Source organism: Panthera onca, chromosome E2 (assembly GCF_046562875.1).
Source record: "Panthera onca isolate mPanOnc1 chromosome E2, mPanOnc1 haplotype 2, whole genome shotgun sequence".
Classification (NCBI taxonomy): Eukaryota; Metazoa; Chordata; class Mammalia; order Carnivora; family Felidae; genus Panthera; species Panthera onca.
Window position 1 is genome coordinate 33,486,412 of NC_138353.1, and position 18,368 is coordinate 33,504,779.

At 48.8% G+C, this 18,368-nt stretch overlaps 2 protein-coding genes across 2 annotated transcripts in view; one reads left to right on the top strand and one right to left on the bottom strand.

Annotated features, from left to right (window-relative positions):
• The window catches only part of BBS2 (Bardet-Biedl syndrome 2), a 68,523-nt gene extending 61,204 nt beyond the window's left edge, over positions 1 to 7,319 (bottom strand). The window contains exons 1-2 of the mRNA XM_078438729.2: positions 7,206 to 7,319; positions 6,526 to 6,622 (exon numbers count right to left, since the gene is read on the bottom strand). The gene's annotated coding sequence lies outside the window, so the exon portion shown is untranslated. The remainder of the gene's footprint in view (positions 1 to 6,525; positions 6,623 to 7,205) is intronic.
• On the top strand, positions 5,137 to 7,321 carry LOC132690929 (metallothionein-4). The gene is made up of 3 exons (XM_060651931.2): positions 5,137 to 5,204; positions 6,610 to 6,675; positions 7,230 to 7,321. The coding sequence occupies exons 1-3, from the start codon at positions 5,174 to 5,176 to the stop codon at positions 7,319 to 7,321; spliced, it is 189 nt and encodes a 62-aa protein (XP_060507914.1). The 5' UTR covers positions 5,137 to 5,173.
• Positions 7,322 to 18,368: the final 11,047 nt, after the last annotated feature.

The following is an 18,368-nucleotide window of genomic DNA, read 5'->3' on the forward strand; positions in this document are numbered from 1 at the left end:
AGTAGGTTTGAACTTTTTAATAATAAAGTTAATTAGTAAATAGTTTATAAGGTGACAAGGCTCCAAACTGCTGACGAGTTCAGTCAGGAATGCCTCAAACCTAAAACATAGGTACTGGTAACTAAGTGAGGAGTCAAGTTCAAGTCCTCCCCTGCCATCAACCTAAGTTCAGTGACTGGGGGTTGACCCTGTTTCCCCATCCGAACAACAAGAGGCTGACCCACAATTTCTGAGGGTTCTTGCAGGGCTGGCCATCCAGGATTCAAGCTGGTGCCTCATAGGGTCCCTGCCAGCCCAGATGGTATCCACCAACCTCTCATGCCTAGTCTTCCAGATAAGGCCAGAAATACTCCATAAGAGGGCTCTGTAGATGGAAGTTCAGCTCTGCCTCCAAACAGATGAGAACTACATCGAGGGGAGTCAGAAAGAAAGGGCTCCACCGTCCCCAGGCCCTGGGACCCAAAAGGAATTAGGCTGAGTTTAAAAGCAGGGAACTAAAAGGGCACCTGGGTGGCTCAGTCAGTTAAGCGGCCGACTTTGGTTCAGGTCATGATCTTACAGTCTGTGAGTTCGAGCCCCATGATGGGCTCTGTGCTCCAGCTTGGAGCCTGGAGCCTGGAGCCTGCTTCGGATTCTGTGTCTCCCTCTCTCTCTGCCCCTCCTCCACTCCTACTCTGTCTCTCTCTGTCTCTCAAAAATAAATAGATGTTAAAAAAAAACAAAAGTTTTGTAAGCAAGGAACTAAAACCCAGAGACTTTTAGCCACGGTATTTGAGAAGTTTGAATGCATCCAGTTCAGGACCCCAAGACAGGCTGAAGTCTATTAAAAAAAAAAAAAAAAAAAAGAATAGTCTATGATCCTCAAACATACAAATAGGTGGGTGGCTAAACCAATCTGCCAAGTTGTAATAGGCCCAGGTAATGGTAATGACACTACTACAATAATAAGTGCTTAAAATGCATTCTCTCACTTAACGATCATGAGGACAGTGCCGTAGGGTTATCATTTTCATTAGCCAGGCTTTGCTAATGAGAATATTGAGGCTCAGAGCAGTCAAGCAACTTGCCCCACATCAAGCAGCAAAGAAGGGGCAGAACGTGGATTAGGAGCAAAGCAGCATGACCCCAGATCTCAAGCTGTTGACTGCTCTTGGTGAGCAACGAGTTCCTCTCAATCTCCTCAACGAGAGCCGGAGAAGACAGCCTCGGCGTAACTCTGTTAATTGAGCCATTTATTCATCGTCAGCCCATAAATATTTATTGAGTACTCACTGTGTGCCAGCGCTCAGTGTGCCTGGCCACGGGGATGCTGAGATTAATACGGACTGACTTCGTTTTTGAGAAGCATGCAGTCTAGAGAGAGAGGTCAGTATATAAACCAGCATAATAGAACCGATGGCTCCAGGCTGCTCCAGGGGGTGGGGCTCATATGTCTAGAGGGTCCCTGTAGGAGAAAAGATGGTGATTCCCAAAAGCAAAACACGGGCCAGGGTGTGGAGTCATGGCGCAGGACTCTTCTCTGACATCATCAAATGGCTGAACCTCCATTCCTAAACCATGAGTCCCAGAAACTTATTTCTGGCAAAAAACACCGGGCTCAGGAACATGTGTTTAGCTTTTTCCTTCATGAGAAGGGAGAAGATAGAGAACCCTGTCATTTTGTAAGAGAGGGGTATTGGCTGCTCCTTTGGAACAACCTGTTTCATTGTTTTGAGAAAGCCACTGGACATAAGCACGGAGGAGAGGCCATAGCTGGAGATGGAGATATTTAGGACTCAGGCTCGAAGGACCTACAACTGCTATGTGACAAGAGAAGAGCTGCCATCGTCAGGACTGCTTTTCTGCAGAGAAGTTCTTACATCAAGACCCCTCGTTTGAGGGGGCAGTGGGGGTGGGGTAGGGGAGTTCATTAACCAATGGGATTTAAGAGCCCCACAAAACCTCTGAACTTGTGGGAGGGAAATGTGTTTTGTGCATTTTTTTTTCCCGGGTAGAGGATCCAGAACTTTCATCAGATTTTCACAGGGCTCCTTGAATCCCGCCGGAAAGCTAAGGATCACTTCTTTGAAGATGAATTAACACATTTTTGAAATATTAATTTTCTAAGGGTGGATTTAAGCTGTGCCTAGAGCCATTGCATGTTCTTGGGGGTGGTGTGTGTATTCTTGTCTTCGTGCTCCATGCAAAGATCTGGAGCTGAGACCCAGAAGACAGGCAAAAGGGCAAAAGGGGCCTGTGGATGTGCTTCTCCAGGCACTTGGAAGAAGGACGGCGGAACAGGAACGGGACAGCCTGGGGCACAGCTCAGCATGGACTCGACTGCCCCATGCCACACATGTTGTTTCAATCTGCACAGCCCAGCACCTGGGAAATATCTTCATGCTATGGGATAGAATTTTGAGATTATCATTCAGACGGGGCCTTCAGCAAATCACAGTGTCAATCATCCGAGGAAGAAGCCATTCCTGGTTCAGACAGGAAAGAGGGAGGAGAGATGGCTTAGATGAGGGTAAAGGACAATCCCTTCCTCGCTCTGGGCTCACGGGTTGGGCTAGACCTTCTAAGGCGTTAGTATCTGCTACAGGGCACACACATAAGAGGTGAAGCGGGGGAGCTGACCCTGCCAAGAGATGGACTTGGAAGGAAGATGAAGCCAGCCTCCAAACTCTGACAGCAGCCCTGCCCAGTCAGGGGTTTCCCGGGCTGAGATGTCCTCCTGACCTTCACAACTGTAAGCTCTGGTTTTACTCACCCTTGGCTCCCCAGTGCCCCACACAGTGCCAGCCTTTAGAAGGAGGTGAATGGATGAACATGCCTGGATCCCCTAGAAGGCTGTGAACTCCTTCCAGGCAAAGGCCATTTCTGGATCACTACAATATCGCCCCTGCCTACCCTCCCTGTGTCCTGCTGATGACCACGGGGCTGAATCCCTTTCTCCTCACTAGAACTTCTCAGCTCAAACCCATGGTTCCACGGGTCAGACTGAGGCCTCGCTGGTCCTTATGGATAAGTAACGGAGACCCCGGCAACTTACAAGAAAGAGGATCTGCCTCCACTGGTTATGGCCAGGCCCCATCTTTTTTTGCCTTTCTGACTGGTAACGGTATTTTTCAGCAGAGGTCCTCAGTACCCACAGGCAGGATCCTCATGCATTTATACGTCTACTTGTCATTCACTCACTGGTTCATTTGTCCACTTATGTGTCCACTCACTCTCTCATTCATGTCTTCAGTCCTCTGACCATTCATCTCCTTCCTGTATTCATTCATCTCCTAAACGTTGTGCAGAACGCTGAGGAAGAGAGAGGCATCAGACACAAATCTTGCCTTTGAGAGCCCTGAGATTGGGGCACGGGGCACAAGAGCCATGGACATGCTCACACAGCAGAGTACAAAGTAGTAAACGTCATGAGAAACATACAAACGCATCACTGAGGGGTCACAGAAGTAAAGACTTCTTCCAGTTGAGAAAGGGGGAGATCAGAAGCAGCTTCCTGGAGCATGTGTCATCAGTGGCAGCTCCAGAATTTCTACGTGGAGAGGGGGTGAAGGTGGCAGCTTTTGGGGGGCAGCCTGAAGCTGCATCATCAGGGAGCACTTTACACAAGACTGAAGAGCAATCTGCTGCCTATATCAGAGAATGCAGTTATGGTGAAGATGGGGGGCTCGTTCTCCCACAGAGCCCCCCTTGCTTCTACTACTCAAGAAATGGCGTTTGAGCTCATGCTTCAGTAAATGAGGAGGATTTATTTGGACTCAAGGCAGCAGGGAGAGATGAACACCTGACAGGAGCAAAGGCAGGATGTGGAAAAGTTCGGGGCAAGTATGGGGAGCCTGGAGTCCTTAGGTTTTGGTGAGGCAGGTAGAAGGGAGGAGTGGGCAATGACCTGAGAAAGGTAAGTTGACCTTGGAATGCAAGACTAAGATGTTCGGGTTTCCTTCAGCAGATGGTGGGAACCGCTGAAGGTTTTGAGAATAACAAGAGAATAGCAAGAGAATAACAGGGCCAGTGCTATTTTGGGGGTTCTATCTCCGAAGCAGTGTGGAGAATGAAGAGAAGCAAGCAAGCCCACAGGAGGCTGGTTCCAGGCCCTTCCTAATGTTTAGGGGGGCAGAGCAAGAGCACAAATGGAGGTTCACATGCCACTGGCTAAAATATCTAAAAGTTATAAATCAAATTGGCAAATAAAATACATTCCATCCCCCTACCTTACAGAGAGCTTCATAGCCACCTGAAGGACCAGCTTCAAATGTTTAATTCTCAAATCCTCGCACTGGAAGGCACCTAGAGAGCTGCCCATGGCCCCAAGGCCCACCTCCCTTCTTTTCCCATCCCTAGCCTCTTCCCTCACCCCGAGAGGCCTCACGCCCACCAGTGGGCTCCCAGCCCACACATCCAAACTCTGTTTGCACCCCCAGCAAACAGCTACCTCCAGCCACCCTTCAGGCCTAGAGTGACACACACCAGCTGCCCATCTGCCCTTGGGAGCCTGGGGCAGAGGTCTGAGCAAACCCTCGGAAGCAAGCCGGCTTGGGATGAGACAAGATTCCAGAATCCAGAGTGTTATGTGTATGGTCTAGAAGAGGTTGCGTACTTCGGTTGGGCACGTGCCCCTGACCTTTGGCCTTCTCACCCAGGGAGTCTGGAGGATATGCCAAAAAAGGCCCCAGTGGGACTTTCTAAAGCCCAAGACCCTGGCTAGAAGCCCCCTTCTGCCCATGGTAAGGGCTTTTAGGACCAAGGGAGACGGAATGAGGCCCCGAGCCAGGCCCTGTGAAGAAGGGAGCAGAAATGGCAGGCTGCATAGGACTTGGAGAGCAGATGGGTACAGCTGCCAATCTGAGCACTACAAGCACCACTGGAGCCTGAGCCCGGCTCCTTGACACCTTGGCACATACGCAGATGGGTGGATGAGCCACCTGCATCCCTTCTGAGAAGCCACCTGTGTGACTGTACTGCCCTCCCTCTCCTCTGCCCTCCTTCTGCCCGCTCCCTCCAACCCCCAGCCCGCAGCGTCTGGCCGGGCCGTGTGCAGGGCGTCTGGCCCCAGGGACAGGTGGGGTGCGCCCAAGTGCACACCTACACAGCTATAAATAGGGAGCCTCCAGCGGCTGCTGGCTCAGCTTCTCTTCCCCAGCTGTGATAGCACTGGAGCCTCTGGAACACCTGGACCATGGACCCCGGCGAATGCACCTGCATGTCAGGTGAGTAAGCATGCCCACTCTGGGGTCCTGGGACCTTGCACCAGCTTCCGACAGGGCACCCACAGGGCTCTGATGAATATTTCTCTCCCTCCAATTAGGAGCCGCCAGTGGGGTTTGTCTGGGACTGGTGACCTCTGGGACGGCTCCCACTCTGTGGCCTACCAGTCTGATTTGCTAGAATTGAGACCCTGGATCAGGGGGCACTTAGTGTCAGGCCCCCAGGGGCAGCCACCAGAGTTGAGGAAGTGCTGTGGCTCAGAATCTGGCAATCTGCTTTTGGTCCACTGCTGCCATTCACTCCTGACACTTAGTATTTCCAACACTCAGTTTCCTCATCCAAAAACCAGGGTCACTCATCCCCAGCTGCCCACCTCCCACTGTTGCGATGAAAGTGTTAAAATCACAAGGCATTTGCAGACGTCAGGAGAGTTATTAGAAGCATACGTGGGCTCCCGAGTCTCTGAAACTCCTTAATTTCACGTAAGCACGTAGCACAGGAGGAGAGAGGTCAGAGTTTGGAGACATCCTGGTCTTTTACCAAGAATCCTCACAAGCCTCTCTGGTCCTATACAGGACTATGTCTATACCCAAAACTTGCCAAAGAGACAGAAGCTTCCAGCACTTTGACACTCAAATGATAGGGGGGATGATTTTTTTTTTTTAAGTGTGAATGGTTTTTGTATGAAAACAAGCTATGGCTGCAGCTCTCTTTTGAGGTTATTTATGTCCCTGGTTCTTTCTGCTGGCCATTCAGGGTTGCCATCTTGCCTGATGCCTTGCAAAGGTGAGGAGGGTATACAAGGCTCCGACAGCCCCTGGGGGACCTGGGGCTTGGTGGACTTGGCCTAGTCTAGTGGTTCTCAACGCTGACTGTACATCAGACTGGGTTGCTTTTTAAAATATGATTCCCGGGGCCCCTGTGTGGCTCAATCAGCTAAGTGCCCAACTTTGGGTCAGGTCACGATCTCACGGTTCGTGAGCTCAAGCCCCGCATCCAGGTTCTCTGCTGACAGCCCAGGGCCCGCCTCGGATCCTCTGTCCCCCTCTCTCTCTGCCCCTCCCCCTCTCAAAAATAAATAAACATTAAAAAAAATACGATTCCCTTTTCTCCACCCAGACTCACGAATCAGAATATCTCAAGGGTCGGACCCATGAATCTGCAATTTAGCAAGTGCCCCGGCTGAAGGGCTGGACACAGCCACCCCAGTTTCCATCCATGGTCTGTGACTGGGAACCACTAAGGGGCCCTGGCCACTTGTGTGATGCTCAACAGCATCTTCTATCCTCTTGCCCAGCCCCTCCCCAAGGACAGACCACTAACCTCGCCACCGGGACGATCTGCAGCACACCTTGTGTCCTTGTCCGATCTCAGTCCTTACGCTTGTGGCTCTGTCTTCTCTTCTAGGAGGAATTTGCATCTGTGGAGACAATTGCAAATGCACAACTTGCAACTGTAAAACGTGTCGAAAAAGTGAGTTATGCTGACCGGGGGCACCGCTGGCCAGAAGCTAGGAAAGTCTGTTCCCTCCTTTCTCAACCCTCCAGCCAGCCATGGTGGTATTAAGCAGGTTCTGGAGGCCTTTGACCCATGCGGGAGTGATCTGAAATGAAAGCTGAGCAGAGACCTGGGGCAAAGCTCCTAAAGCTTGCAGCCCACCTGGGGATGGGGGCCTCCATGGGGTTGCGTAGGAAGAGGGCTGCGGGGAGGTCCTGTTGTGGCCAGTGGTGAACGGGGTGGAGCACTGGCCTGGAGTCATGAGCTCTGAGTTTTAGTCTTGATCTGCCACTGACCAATGACCTTGAGCAATCCCCTTCCCCTCTCTGGGCATGTGGCATATTCTTGATGACTCCTGAGGACCCCTCTGGCTCTAACATCCCACAGCTTCCTGCCCCAGGTAGGAAGGTCTTCTGCTAATGTAGATAGAAGCCTGTGGCATGCTCTGCTTTCTCTAAGTGGTGGGAGAGGAAGTGGGAAGACGGGGGCGTGGCCCCCAAACTCACCTGTCTGTCCTGTGACCTTTTCAGGCTGCTGTCCTTGCTGCCCCCCGGGCTGTGCCAAGTGTGCCCGGGGCTGCATCTGCAAAGGGGGCTCAGACAAGTGCAGCTGCTGCCCCTGAAATGCATCCGTTGTGCTGGAGGCAAGGCCTGGGAAGCATCTGTACAGAGCATTAGTCGAGAAGTTAGAATTCTTGTACCATAGGTTATGCTTTTTATATATTTGCTCAGATGTGGTGTTGGTGACATTCATGTAAAGTGCTTGCAGCAATAAAGTTTCCGCTCATGGTTGTCTGACGGCTCAGAGCACTGTTTTACCCTAACCCAGCAGGACGGAGAAGGACTGACTCTGTTGCAGACTTGGTAGGCGCCGGCCCGAATCCCTTCTGCAGATGGCAGCTAATTACCCCAACCTGCAACTCTGCCTCAGGGGGCTCTCTCCTGCTGCACGAGCTTGCAAGATGCCTGCACAGAGCAGGCCAGGAGTACTGGGAAATCATCGCCCCTGGGGACAGCCCTTAGCTAATGACAAAGAGGAGTTGGTGGACGAATACCCACAGCACCTTTATCCTCCCAGTGGGACAAATCTGTGACAGGTTCTAGACCATGCTCCAGAAGTCCCCAGCAGCAGAGCGCTCCAGTGGCCCACGGTGGTGACCTGCTCCTTAACATACGCCATATTGCCTTCCTTCCTTCCCCGCCTCACTTCTCCATTTTCCTACCAGTGCTTCCTGGGATCCCCCACCCAACAAAACTTGTGCGACAAAACTTCCGCTTTGGAACTAACTCAATCTTAGGCAGGCTCTCCGGCACAATATTGGCCCAGAATGCCTCACTGTGTGAATAGTGATATTTAAGGAACTTTAGCACTGAATCGTCCATGAACTCCTAGGGTAGGATGTCTGTGCAGATCTAAAGAAAACCCCCAAGGCCAAGGTACTGAGGGAGTTAGCTCCCTGGTTTGGTTATTTGGGCTCACTTTGGGAGTGGGTGACAGGGTAGACATAGGCCAGGAGAAACTGATGCTGTTCCCTGAAGTTCTTGTATTTCACGGAAGTCAATGTGAAGAGAATCTGAGGTCTTTGCTATTACCCCCCAGATTGCTGACACAGACATCAGAGCTTTCGCTGCCCTGGCCCAAGTCCAACTAAGCTTAATGATTCTAAGTGCTGCCATTATGTCATTATGCAGCACTTACAATGCATCGGCCACTGTGCTGAGCATTTTACACACACGTTCTCATTTAATCCCTTCAATAGCCCTGCAAGAGGGTGGGTTGTATGGAGGAATCCTGGATTTAAAAAAAAATTACTTATTTTTAAACAAATCTACATACACAAGGTACAAAATACAAAAGATACAAAGGGTATAAGTCTCCTTCCACCTTTGCCTCCCAGTCCCTCCTCCTCAAGACTGTGACTGTAACCACTTACTTGTATTCCAGGGATATTCCCTGCCTGTACAAGCACATGTGACACACTGCATCACACACACACACACACACACACACACACACACACACACACACACACGGCAGTGTACTACATAGCTGGGGAAACATGGTGTTTCCCCTTATATAGTAAATTCTCTGCCAAGTCCTTTTTTCCACTTAAGAGAGAACAGTAAGTAGAAGGAAAAATAAGATTAAACCACAAAAAAAACATTGTGACAAAACAAGAATCAATGGCTGAAGCACAATGGGAGACCAAGAGGGAACTCCACATATGTCTCTTTCATGGCAGAGCTGTCCCTGAGCCTAGCACCTGCCAGAGACCGTGCAGAGCAGGGGCCATAAACAGCTATAGGAAACACTGGTAACAATGAGCCTCCCTCTCCCTAAAAATGCACACACTAAAACCCTCACTCAATTTTACATATGAGCTTAGAGAATTCACAGGCCCCCTGAGTCATCTCTGGATCCCTGAGGAGATCTTGGTTAAGAATCCAAGGCACGTGCACGGTATCTATTACTTAAAAGAATAAAGTGGTCTAATAACAGATTAAAATACCGAGCACTTACTTCTTGCCGGGCACTGAGCCCAACATCTCCCCTGCACTGTTTCCATTTAATTGTCACAACATGACCTCGTGAGGTCAATACCGTTATCAACTCCATTTTCCCCAGATGAGGAAACAAAGGCTCACGAGGTTAAGTGACTTGCCCAAGGCTATACAGCTAGTTTATAGAATGGAGATTTGAATCCAGATATACAGACTCCAAAGCCAGGCAACTGAGAGCAAGTGGAGGTAGACAAACAACTTTGTAGATGGACAGTGTTGAAGGCTGAAGTCACTGGAGGCTGGCACCGGGGAAGGGGAGACTCAGTCCACTCTCATCCACACCAGCACCCTCAGCAGAGTGGGGCGGGGTGTGGGGGGACTCAAGCCCTGAGGGGGGTGTTCATTCATGCCGCCAAGGGCCCGAAACCAGGGCCCATTACAGGCTGGAAGCAGCCGTCAACTCCACCAGCCTATGTCAAGGTGGTCATCAGAGACCATCAGGCTTTTGGGGTTTTTTTCTTGCATTTCTAATTGCCTTTTTCCTCTTGCTATTCATTGACCAATCTAATATGCATTGCCTTCTTTCCTGATATTCTGCAGTACTATCATTCTGGGATGTCTTTTCATTGTTCTCCTAGGTTAGATCTATTGTTTCTTGGATCCCCCATCATCCTCTTGGGCTCCTTTCTATTTTGCTGGAGTATATCCTCAAGCAATTTTTTACCAAAAGGATGAATTAAGAAGAGGTGTTTCCTCCCTAAACGTCAGGAAACACCTTTATTTTTCTCTCATGCCTGACTGGTAGTCTGGCTGGATATCCAATCTGAAGTTCGGTATCATTTTTTTTTTTAGCACTTTAGAAAGCATTGTTCCACTGTCTTCTCACATTTGGTGTTGCTGCTATGAAAACTAACATGGCCTACCCTTTATTTTTCATCGGAAGCTTTTGAGAAATTTCTCAGCCTTTTTGCAATCCTTTTATTAATCTTTTGAGAATTTGGTCAATCACATTTTAATATATAAGAACTTCTTCTCTGAACACTTATCACAATATCTTGTTTGTTTGTTCAAATGAAGTCATTTCCTGAATCTCTCTGGTGCACTAAATGCTTTTTTAATTTTTGTCATCAAGTCTCCTCTTTCTGGAACTATTTCTGCTTCTTTGAGCTACAAGCAGGCTCTGCGGGTGTCAGTGAGGCTTGCTGACTGGCAGGCTTGGTTTTAGCATGCCCAGGTGGGGACCTAGTAGGCAGGTGTGGCCCACCCCTCAGTGTCAAAACCAAAAGGGCCCTCCTCTGACCCTTTTCTGCGAGCCCTGGCCCCTCCAAGACTGGTTACTCCATTTCTTCTGAGACATCTCGCAGCCTCAGCCTGGGGGGAACTGGCGATGTTGTGAAGGAGGCCAATATGACAATCACGAGGCTCTTCTACAGTTCCGTCTTCTATCACTCCCCATCCTGGTTTCTGTGACCACTTCCTCTTCTGTTCTCTCATCCTGACTCCCCCAACCAAACCAAAACAAAATAAGACAGAACCCCCAAAGTCTCTACTTTTTTGATCTGAGCTGTGGCTTCTTCTCTTCCCATTTACCCATCAGTGTGATTCGACCCATTCCAGTATTCCAGAAAAATGTTGTAACCTCTCATCCATTGATGTGCTGTCCAAGCCATCCTCCCCCACACCAATTCTCACTTCTTTCATTAAGTTTTTCCTCCTTTGTCTTTCTTGAGTTTCTTTCAGTAGATTCTCAGGAGGAAGAACAGGTAAATGCATGTGCTCAGTCTACCATCTTGAGCCAAAATTCCAGGCTAGGCTTTTTAGCGGTATTAATTTTTTATCTTTACAACAACCCTGCAGGATAGGGATTCTTATCTCCATTATACAGGTGAGAAAACTGAGACTCAAAGAAGTTAAGGATCTCTTCCCAAACTCAGCCAGGACTAGTTGAGAGAGACACTTGAAGACCACAGAGTAAGTAAGATAAGCGGGGTGGGGGTGGGGGGGATATGCCGAAGGGAAAAGTGAGCAGACTAGTTACAGGTGGCCATGAGCAGTAAAACTTGAGCAACGTGAGGAAACACCAAGGGAACAGATTTTACATCAAGATAAAGAAGAGTTTTGTCAAGGAAGAGCTGCTGAGAGCAGGAAGGTACTGTGTCAGGAGGCTGGCACATTACACATTGTGTGCTTGTACTACCGAAGGGACAACGGAGACCCCTGAGAGACTGTGACAGAGTCTGCACCTGCTCAGGACATTCTCCAACTTCGATGGAAACCAGAGGAAGTCTCGGTGGGGAAGCAATGAAATGCAGGTCACAGGACGGGGAAGGAAGTTCCTCCCGTGGACTGCAGGGGGCGCTCGAGGTCCAGAGGCAGGTGCGGAGGAGTGCGCCCTGAGCCCTGGGCACTGTGCAAGAGTTGAAGTCCTAATTCCTGCCTCAGTCTGGCTGGGTTTGAGGCCCAAGAAATCCCAGAAAGGGCTTAGAACCCTAGACACGGCTGCAAAGAGGATAAATGAGGCAAAACTTTCCAAGGGCCCATTAAAAGGCAATGTGTAAGCCACCCAGATTCCCAGGACAATGTACGTCTAAGAACCATGAAATCCTCATTTGTCCCAGTAACTTCATTTCTGGAAACCTGTCTAAAGAATTTGCCACAAATTCAAGGGAAAATAAAAAAGCATCATTCAGGGGCGCCTGGGTGGCTCAGTTGGTTAAGCCTCCAATTTCAATTCAGGTCATGATCTCACAGTTCAAGAGTTTGAGCCCTAGATCAGGCTTGCTGCTGTGAGCACAGGGTCTCTCTCTCTCTCTCTCTCTCTCTCTCTCTCTCTCTCTCTCTCTCTCAAAAATAAATAAATATTTTTTTTAAAAAGCATCACTCGGGGCGCCTGGGTGGCTCAGTCGGTTAAGCGCCGACTTCAGCTCGGGTCACGATCTTGCAGTCTGTGAGTTCGAGCCCCGCATCGGGCTCTGGGCTGATGGCTCAGAACCTGGAGCCTGCTTCCGGTTCTGTGTCTCCCTCTCTCTCTGCCCCTCCCCGTTCATGCTCTGTCTCTCTCTGTCTCAAAAATAAATAAAAACGTTAAAAAAAAAATTTTTTTTTAAATAAAAAAGCATCACTCACACAAGAAGGTTCATTGTAGTACTATCCACAATTGTGAAAAACTGGAAATGGCCTCAAGTGTACGAAATCATTCAAGTAAGCAACGGCCCTCACACATAACAACAGGATATGATACAGCCAATAAAAGTGCAAAAACACAGGAAATAATTATGGTAAAATCTTAAGTAAATATTAGGCTCCAAATGAGTTACACAGTAATTTTTTTTCTTTCAAAAAGAAGCCACACAGGGGCACCTGGGTGGCTAAGTCAGTTTAGGCATTCAATTCTCTTTTTTAAAATTTTTTTTTATGTTTATTCATTTTTGACAGACAGAGACAGAGCACAAGCAGGGGTGGGGCAGAGAGAAAGGGGGCCACAGAATTGGAAGCAGGCTCCAGGCTCTGAGCTGTCAGCACACAGCCCAACGTGGGGCTTGAACTCACGAACTGTGAGATCATGACCTGAGCCAAAGTCGGATGCTCAACCGACTGAGCCACCCAGGAGCCCCAAGGCATTCAATTCTTGATTTTGGCTTAGGTCATGATCTCACAGTTGGTGGAATCCAGCCCCACATCCGGCTCTGGGCTGGCAGCAATGGAGCCTGCTTGGGATTCTCTCTCTGCCTCCCTTTTTCTTTGCACCACTCCCCCACCCCCTCACTGGCTCGTGCTCTCTCTCTCTCTCAAAAGAAATCAACATTAAAAAAAATAATAAATAATAAATAAAATAAAAAAGAAGCCACACAATATACGAAATATGGAAATGAAATATGCTACAATGTTAGCAGTGGTTGTGTTCAAATACAGATAAAAGATAATTTTTCCTTTTCCTTCTTTCTATTTCTCTGAATTTTTCTAAATTTACTGAAGTAGCATTTTTTTTAAATAAACAAATACTGTTTGAAAAGGGGAAAAAAATGTATCCTTTGAGCCAGCAATTCTAGTTTAAGGAATGTTGTATACTCAGGAAAAAAGTCATGAATCTACACACACAAAAGCTACCAAGATGTTTATCACATCACGGGTTATGATAGTGAAGATCTGGAAATGAGAAAAGTGTGTCAAAGGAGGGGACCGCTTAAGGAAATTGTGGAATAAACCTACTAAAATAAAATGGTAGAAATGAAACTAATTTCATGGACAGATGTTCGTAATCTACCGAGAAGCAAGGAAAAAAAGTAATTTATAAATCAGTGTATATTGCAGGCTTCTATTTTTATATTTGAAAGGACTGTATATGTATTTTTTTTTTATTTTTTCAAAATATCTACACTAAACAAAGAAGGAAGAAGCGGGAGGGGGGAGCCAGACCCAGATGTTTTTTAATCTGAGGTACAGATGGCCTGAATTGTACGATTTATTTTTAGAAGCAAGGAAAAGGCAGAGTACTTGAAACAGTGGTGGAAAATTTGGGCCATGTGACTCCAGTTCAATATGCATTCACTAAATGGAGGCTTCCCTCCCTCTCCACGTCCAGCCTCACCCTCAGCCTCCCCGTGGCAAGTGCTCTCACTTACTTTCTCGTATTTCAGTCCCCAGATACCTTAGTCAAGGAGGCAGGGCTAGGCATGGCTCTCCACATTTGACAGAGGACGAATCAGAGGTCCAAAGACGCCAGCTGGTGATGAGGCCGGGGTTGGAAAGCAGGTGTTCTGATTCCCCTGGCTCCCTTCCCTATATGTCTGAGTTCCTACAAATCACCCTGGAGTTGTTATAGGATAAACAGCAGGGTGTCTCCACCTCAGCACTAGCGACATGTGAGATTGTTTGGGGAGCCTGTCCGTGCGTTGCAGGAGGCTTAGGAGCATCCCTGGCCTCTACCCCATTAGACCCCAGTAGCATCACAACCCACCCCACCGCCACCACCACCGACACGTTGTGACAACTAAAATGTTTTCAGACATTGCCAAATGTCTCCTGGGGGCAAAACTGCCCAACAGGAGAGAAATACTGAAGGAAGGTGAGATGTGGCACAGAACTTGAATGCTAGATCAAGCTGCTCTGGGGCAGTTTCTGGAAAAAGGCGATGCTGCCTGTCCCCAGACGTGGCAGCAGGTGGTGGTGGAGGGGGTCTAATAAGGAAGGGAGAGAGAGAGGAGGGGAGATTGGTTTATGCAGAAAGGCAGGGGCCCCAACTTGCTATGCTCTCTCCTAACAGCACTTAGCTTACTAAGTGTAGATTTCTTATTAAATGCTTCCTTGCCCAGACAGTGGGTTCTCAGAAAAAATGGGTGTTGTCATTGTCCTGCTCTCCTTTGTACCTGCCATTCCTAGCACAATGTCTGGATTAAGGCAGTGCTCAATAAATGTTTGTGACATGGAAGGAGAGAATTCACCATCGCAACACTCATTTCACAAAGCAGGATGGTGGGGGCCACAGGGCAACTTCATTAGTACATATAGAATCTAACCTGACTCTTCATGACCTGGCCTTCAAGGGGTCTCATAAAAAGGGGTGACCCCAAGGTCAGTTCTCACGCTGATTCGTTCACTCAGCCTTCAAAGACATTTCAGGTGTGCAGGGAGCTTGCTAAGCACAGAAGGGAGGAGAGGAATGAAACTCCTCTGTCAGCCTCTGCCTTTAGGGACCTCTGAGTCTGTCAGGGAGACTGTAGGACTACCCACTCTCCTCTCCTACAGGGGAGAAAATATCTAGGCAAAACCCCATAGAAGTTCCAAGAAGGGTGGTTATGTCTGGCTGCAGGCAGGACTGAAGACTTCCCGAAGGAGGCAGCATTGAAGCAGGGCCTCGAAGGATATGCAGGATTTTAAGCAGGAAAAAATTGTGGGCAGGACATTTCAAGAAGGGGTAACAGTATGCACAGAAGCATGAAAGCAGGAAAGCTTAGGGGGATATTTTGGGAATAGCGTGGATTACATTTAGTTGCCAGTGTAGGTGAGGGCCAGACTCTGCATGGAAAAGTAGGCCAAGGGGAACTGGAGTCCATCATTTACTAGTTCCAGCTCCCAGAAGATTGCTGAACACAGAAGTGTTCATTGAGCACTGTTTGTTGAGCGCCTATGACATGTTAAGCAATCTGCATGAAGAATCTCACTGAACGTTCACTATAACCCAAGCGGTAAGGAGCATGATTAACCCCAATGAATCGCTGAGGGAAACAGGAGATTCAGAATCAGGTCTGTCTGACACCAAAGCCAGTCACTCTGAAGGACTTTAGTCTTCACTCACTGCATGTAGGAAGAAGATTCTGGCAGTAATGTCAGGGTGGTGTGGGTTTTGTGAGCAGTGCAGGACCCCTGTCGCCCTGCTGTGGTTGCCCAGCAGACCCCCAGAGTGTCTCCTGCAGTTTGGGAGGGCTTTCTCCTGCCCCAGCTATAACGGACCCTTCCCTCGTCATAACCCATCTTCCGCCCCGAGCCACAGAGCTTCTGCCCCCAACACGCACAAGAACTTCCACAATCGGTGGCCCTTGAACTCCAACCCACCAATGCCCAGCTCAGCTCAGCTTGAGCCCCGACTCCCTCAGGGTTTAATGCCTCCTTCCCTAGGGCCCTCACTGGGAGGGGACGGCAGACCACCTCTGTTCCTATTCTACTGAGGAGCCCCTTGGGGAAAACTCTTAGAGGTAGGAGCAAACCCCAGGAATCAGGGTATTGGCACAGTTGCTGGGGTCAACCTGGCCACCTTCTGAAACCTGGAAGCTTGGAGGCTGCCTTTCCCTGCCTCCGCCTCCCAACCCACCCGTGTGATCAGAGAGAACAGAATCTCCTCGTGGCCTTTAGAACCCACACAAAAGCAGCCAATGCCTGGCTAGGAAGGGCGCAGGAGGGCAGGGGAGACAGAACCAGCAGCCAAGTTGGACATGAGCACTCAGGGGACCAGCCTGGTATAGGGCAACATTTCCCTGACTTCTGTCCTTTGAGAGCCACCTACACGATTTTGGGCATAACCACCTATCACCTGGTCTATTATTACACTTAAATTTATGTTAAAAGGACATCTTGTGTCACTACTAAGGAGGAGAGACTGAATCACTTGCCATAAACAGAAGGTAACCATGGAGACAGAGGGTTATTACATTTCTAGGTAAGTTGTTCTATGGCCTGCTGAGGCTCCTTCCCCCACCCCTCCCCTGACTCCTTACCCTCTCTGTGACCAGGGCCCCTTCTGTTTCAGCTGCCCCTGTGGATAAAACTGCTCGCTTAACATTCCTTCTACTAATAAAGCCAGATCTCCCCAAGAAACGACTTTATTTGCAGATAAGCGTATTTGCAAACTCTCTCGGTATACCACCGTCTCCCCAGGCTCCCGAACTCCTGGTCAATTGTTCAGTCCCAGGATAGTCAATTAGGAGACCCTTTGAGGGCAATGCAAGAGTCTAATGCTTGCCAGGATCCATTTCAGCCAGGGGTGGGAGTGGCTGGACTCCTCGCCTTTTTCTGAGATCAAATGGGGATTTTCTGCCCATTAGTGGATCACCCTGCCTGATCTCCACCCCTCAGCCTACCTGTTCTCGCCTCCTGGCCCCAATCTAATTGGAAAGAAAACCGTCTTCGTGCACTCCCTTCTCCCAGCAAGCCCTGGGGTTGGGTGTGGGGGCCCAACAGGAGGACGAACGGCTGTGATTTAGCTGGTTCTGGCTGACACCTGGAATCCTGTGTCTGATGGAGGCAGCAGCAACTCAGGGAGCACAGAGCTGAGGCGGACAATGGAGCTGGGTGTCCTGAAGGAGACATAGGGATCCCAGGCTCCCTGCAGCATCCTCACCCGACCTCCCCAGGCTCACACTCACTCTTAAATGGGAAGAGCCAGCAAGGTTAGGGCCCTGCCCAGAAAGTCTTCCAAGTGTCATCCAATTTAAGCCTCAGACAAACCTATGAGGTAGGAATTACTATTATCCCCATTTAGGAATCATAAATGGGAGCCCTTGAGCAACCCAAGGCACAGAAATATTAAGTAACATGTTAATAACTTACCACATTGCTAGTAGATGGCAGGGGCAGACTGTGAACCCAGCCAGCTTGACTTGAGAGCCATTCATTCATTTATTCATTCAGTAAATGTGTCTTGAATGTCTCCCATATACAGGACACTGTTCTAGGCACTTCGGACCTGTCAGTGAACAAAAGCAATGATCCCTTATAGGCTTGTGTTGCTTACATTCTAGCAGAGGTGACCGACTGTGCATAAACTTCACAAGCAAGTCAATTATTTTTGTTTGTCAGACGGTGTGAAATGCTGTGAAAAAAGAAAAGATAGAGCAAGGTATGGGGGATCAGGAGTCCTGGCGGTTTGGGGTATGTGTTGCAATTTTAAGTAGGGTGATCACGGTGGGCTTCCTGGAGACAGTAAGATTTGAGCAAAGACTTAGAAGCAAAGAAAGAAAAGAGGGACCCTGTGGATACCCCGGGGGGAGGCGCAGCACGGGCAGGAGCACAGACAAATCATTTTGGGCTGTGAGAATTAATGAGAGGACAGAGGGGAATAAAGGTGGGCATGAGGGGGACTCGCTGGAGGGACACACGTATCCAAAATGTTCTTTGGAGCTCAGAGAAGCTGAGAACTGAGGGATGAGGGCCAGCCATGTGAAGAATCGGGGCTAGGTAATGTGTTTCAGAAGGATGTTGTGGTTTTCAGACCCTTCCATATCCTGGCAACCCTTGGATGTGCTGGGTACACGAGTCAGTACATACGTGCATACACACATACACGTGTATAGATACAGAACACAACCACATATACGTGGATCTGCCTTTTTTAAAAATCTTTTTAAGTTGGTCTATTTTGAGAGAGCGGGCAAGCAGGGGAGGGCCACAGAGAGAGGGAGAGAGAGAATCCCAAGATGACAGTGAGGAGCCCGCCATGAGATCATGACCTGAGCCGAAACCAAGAGTCAGAGGCTTAACCAACTGAGCCACCCAGGCGCCTGGTGGATCTTGATATGATATATATATTATGTATATAATAAGCACTTATGTTCACATATTTATTATAAGAATTGGCTCACACAATTATGGAAGCTGAGAAGTCCCACAATCTGTCCTCTGAAAACTGGAAAACCAGGAAAGTTGTGGTATAATTCGGCCTCAGTCTGGAGGCCT

Coding starts and splice junctions, on each gene's coding strand:
- LOC132690929 (XM_060651931.2), top strand. CDS start 5,174: ATGGACCCCGGCGAATGCACCTGCATGTCAG. Junction 5,205..6,609: donor CGAATGCACCTGCATGTCAG/GTGAGTAAGCAT, acceptor CTTCTCTTCTAG/GAGGAATTTGCATCTGTGGA. Junction 6,676..7,229: donor CTGTAAAACGTGTCGAAAAA/GTGAGTTATGCT, acceptor TGACCTTTTCAG/GCTGCTGTCCTTGCTGCCCC.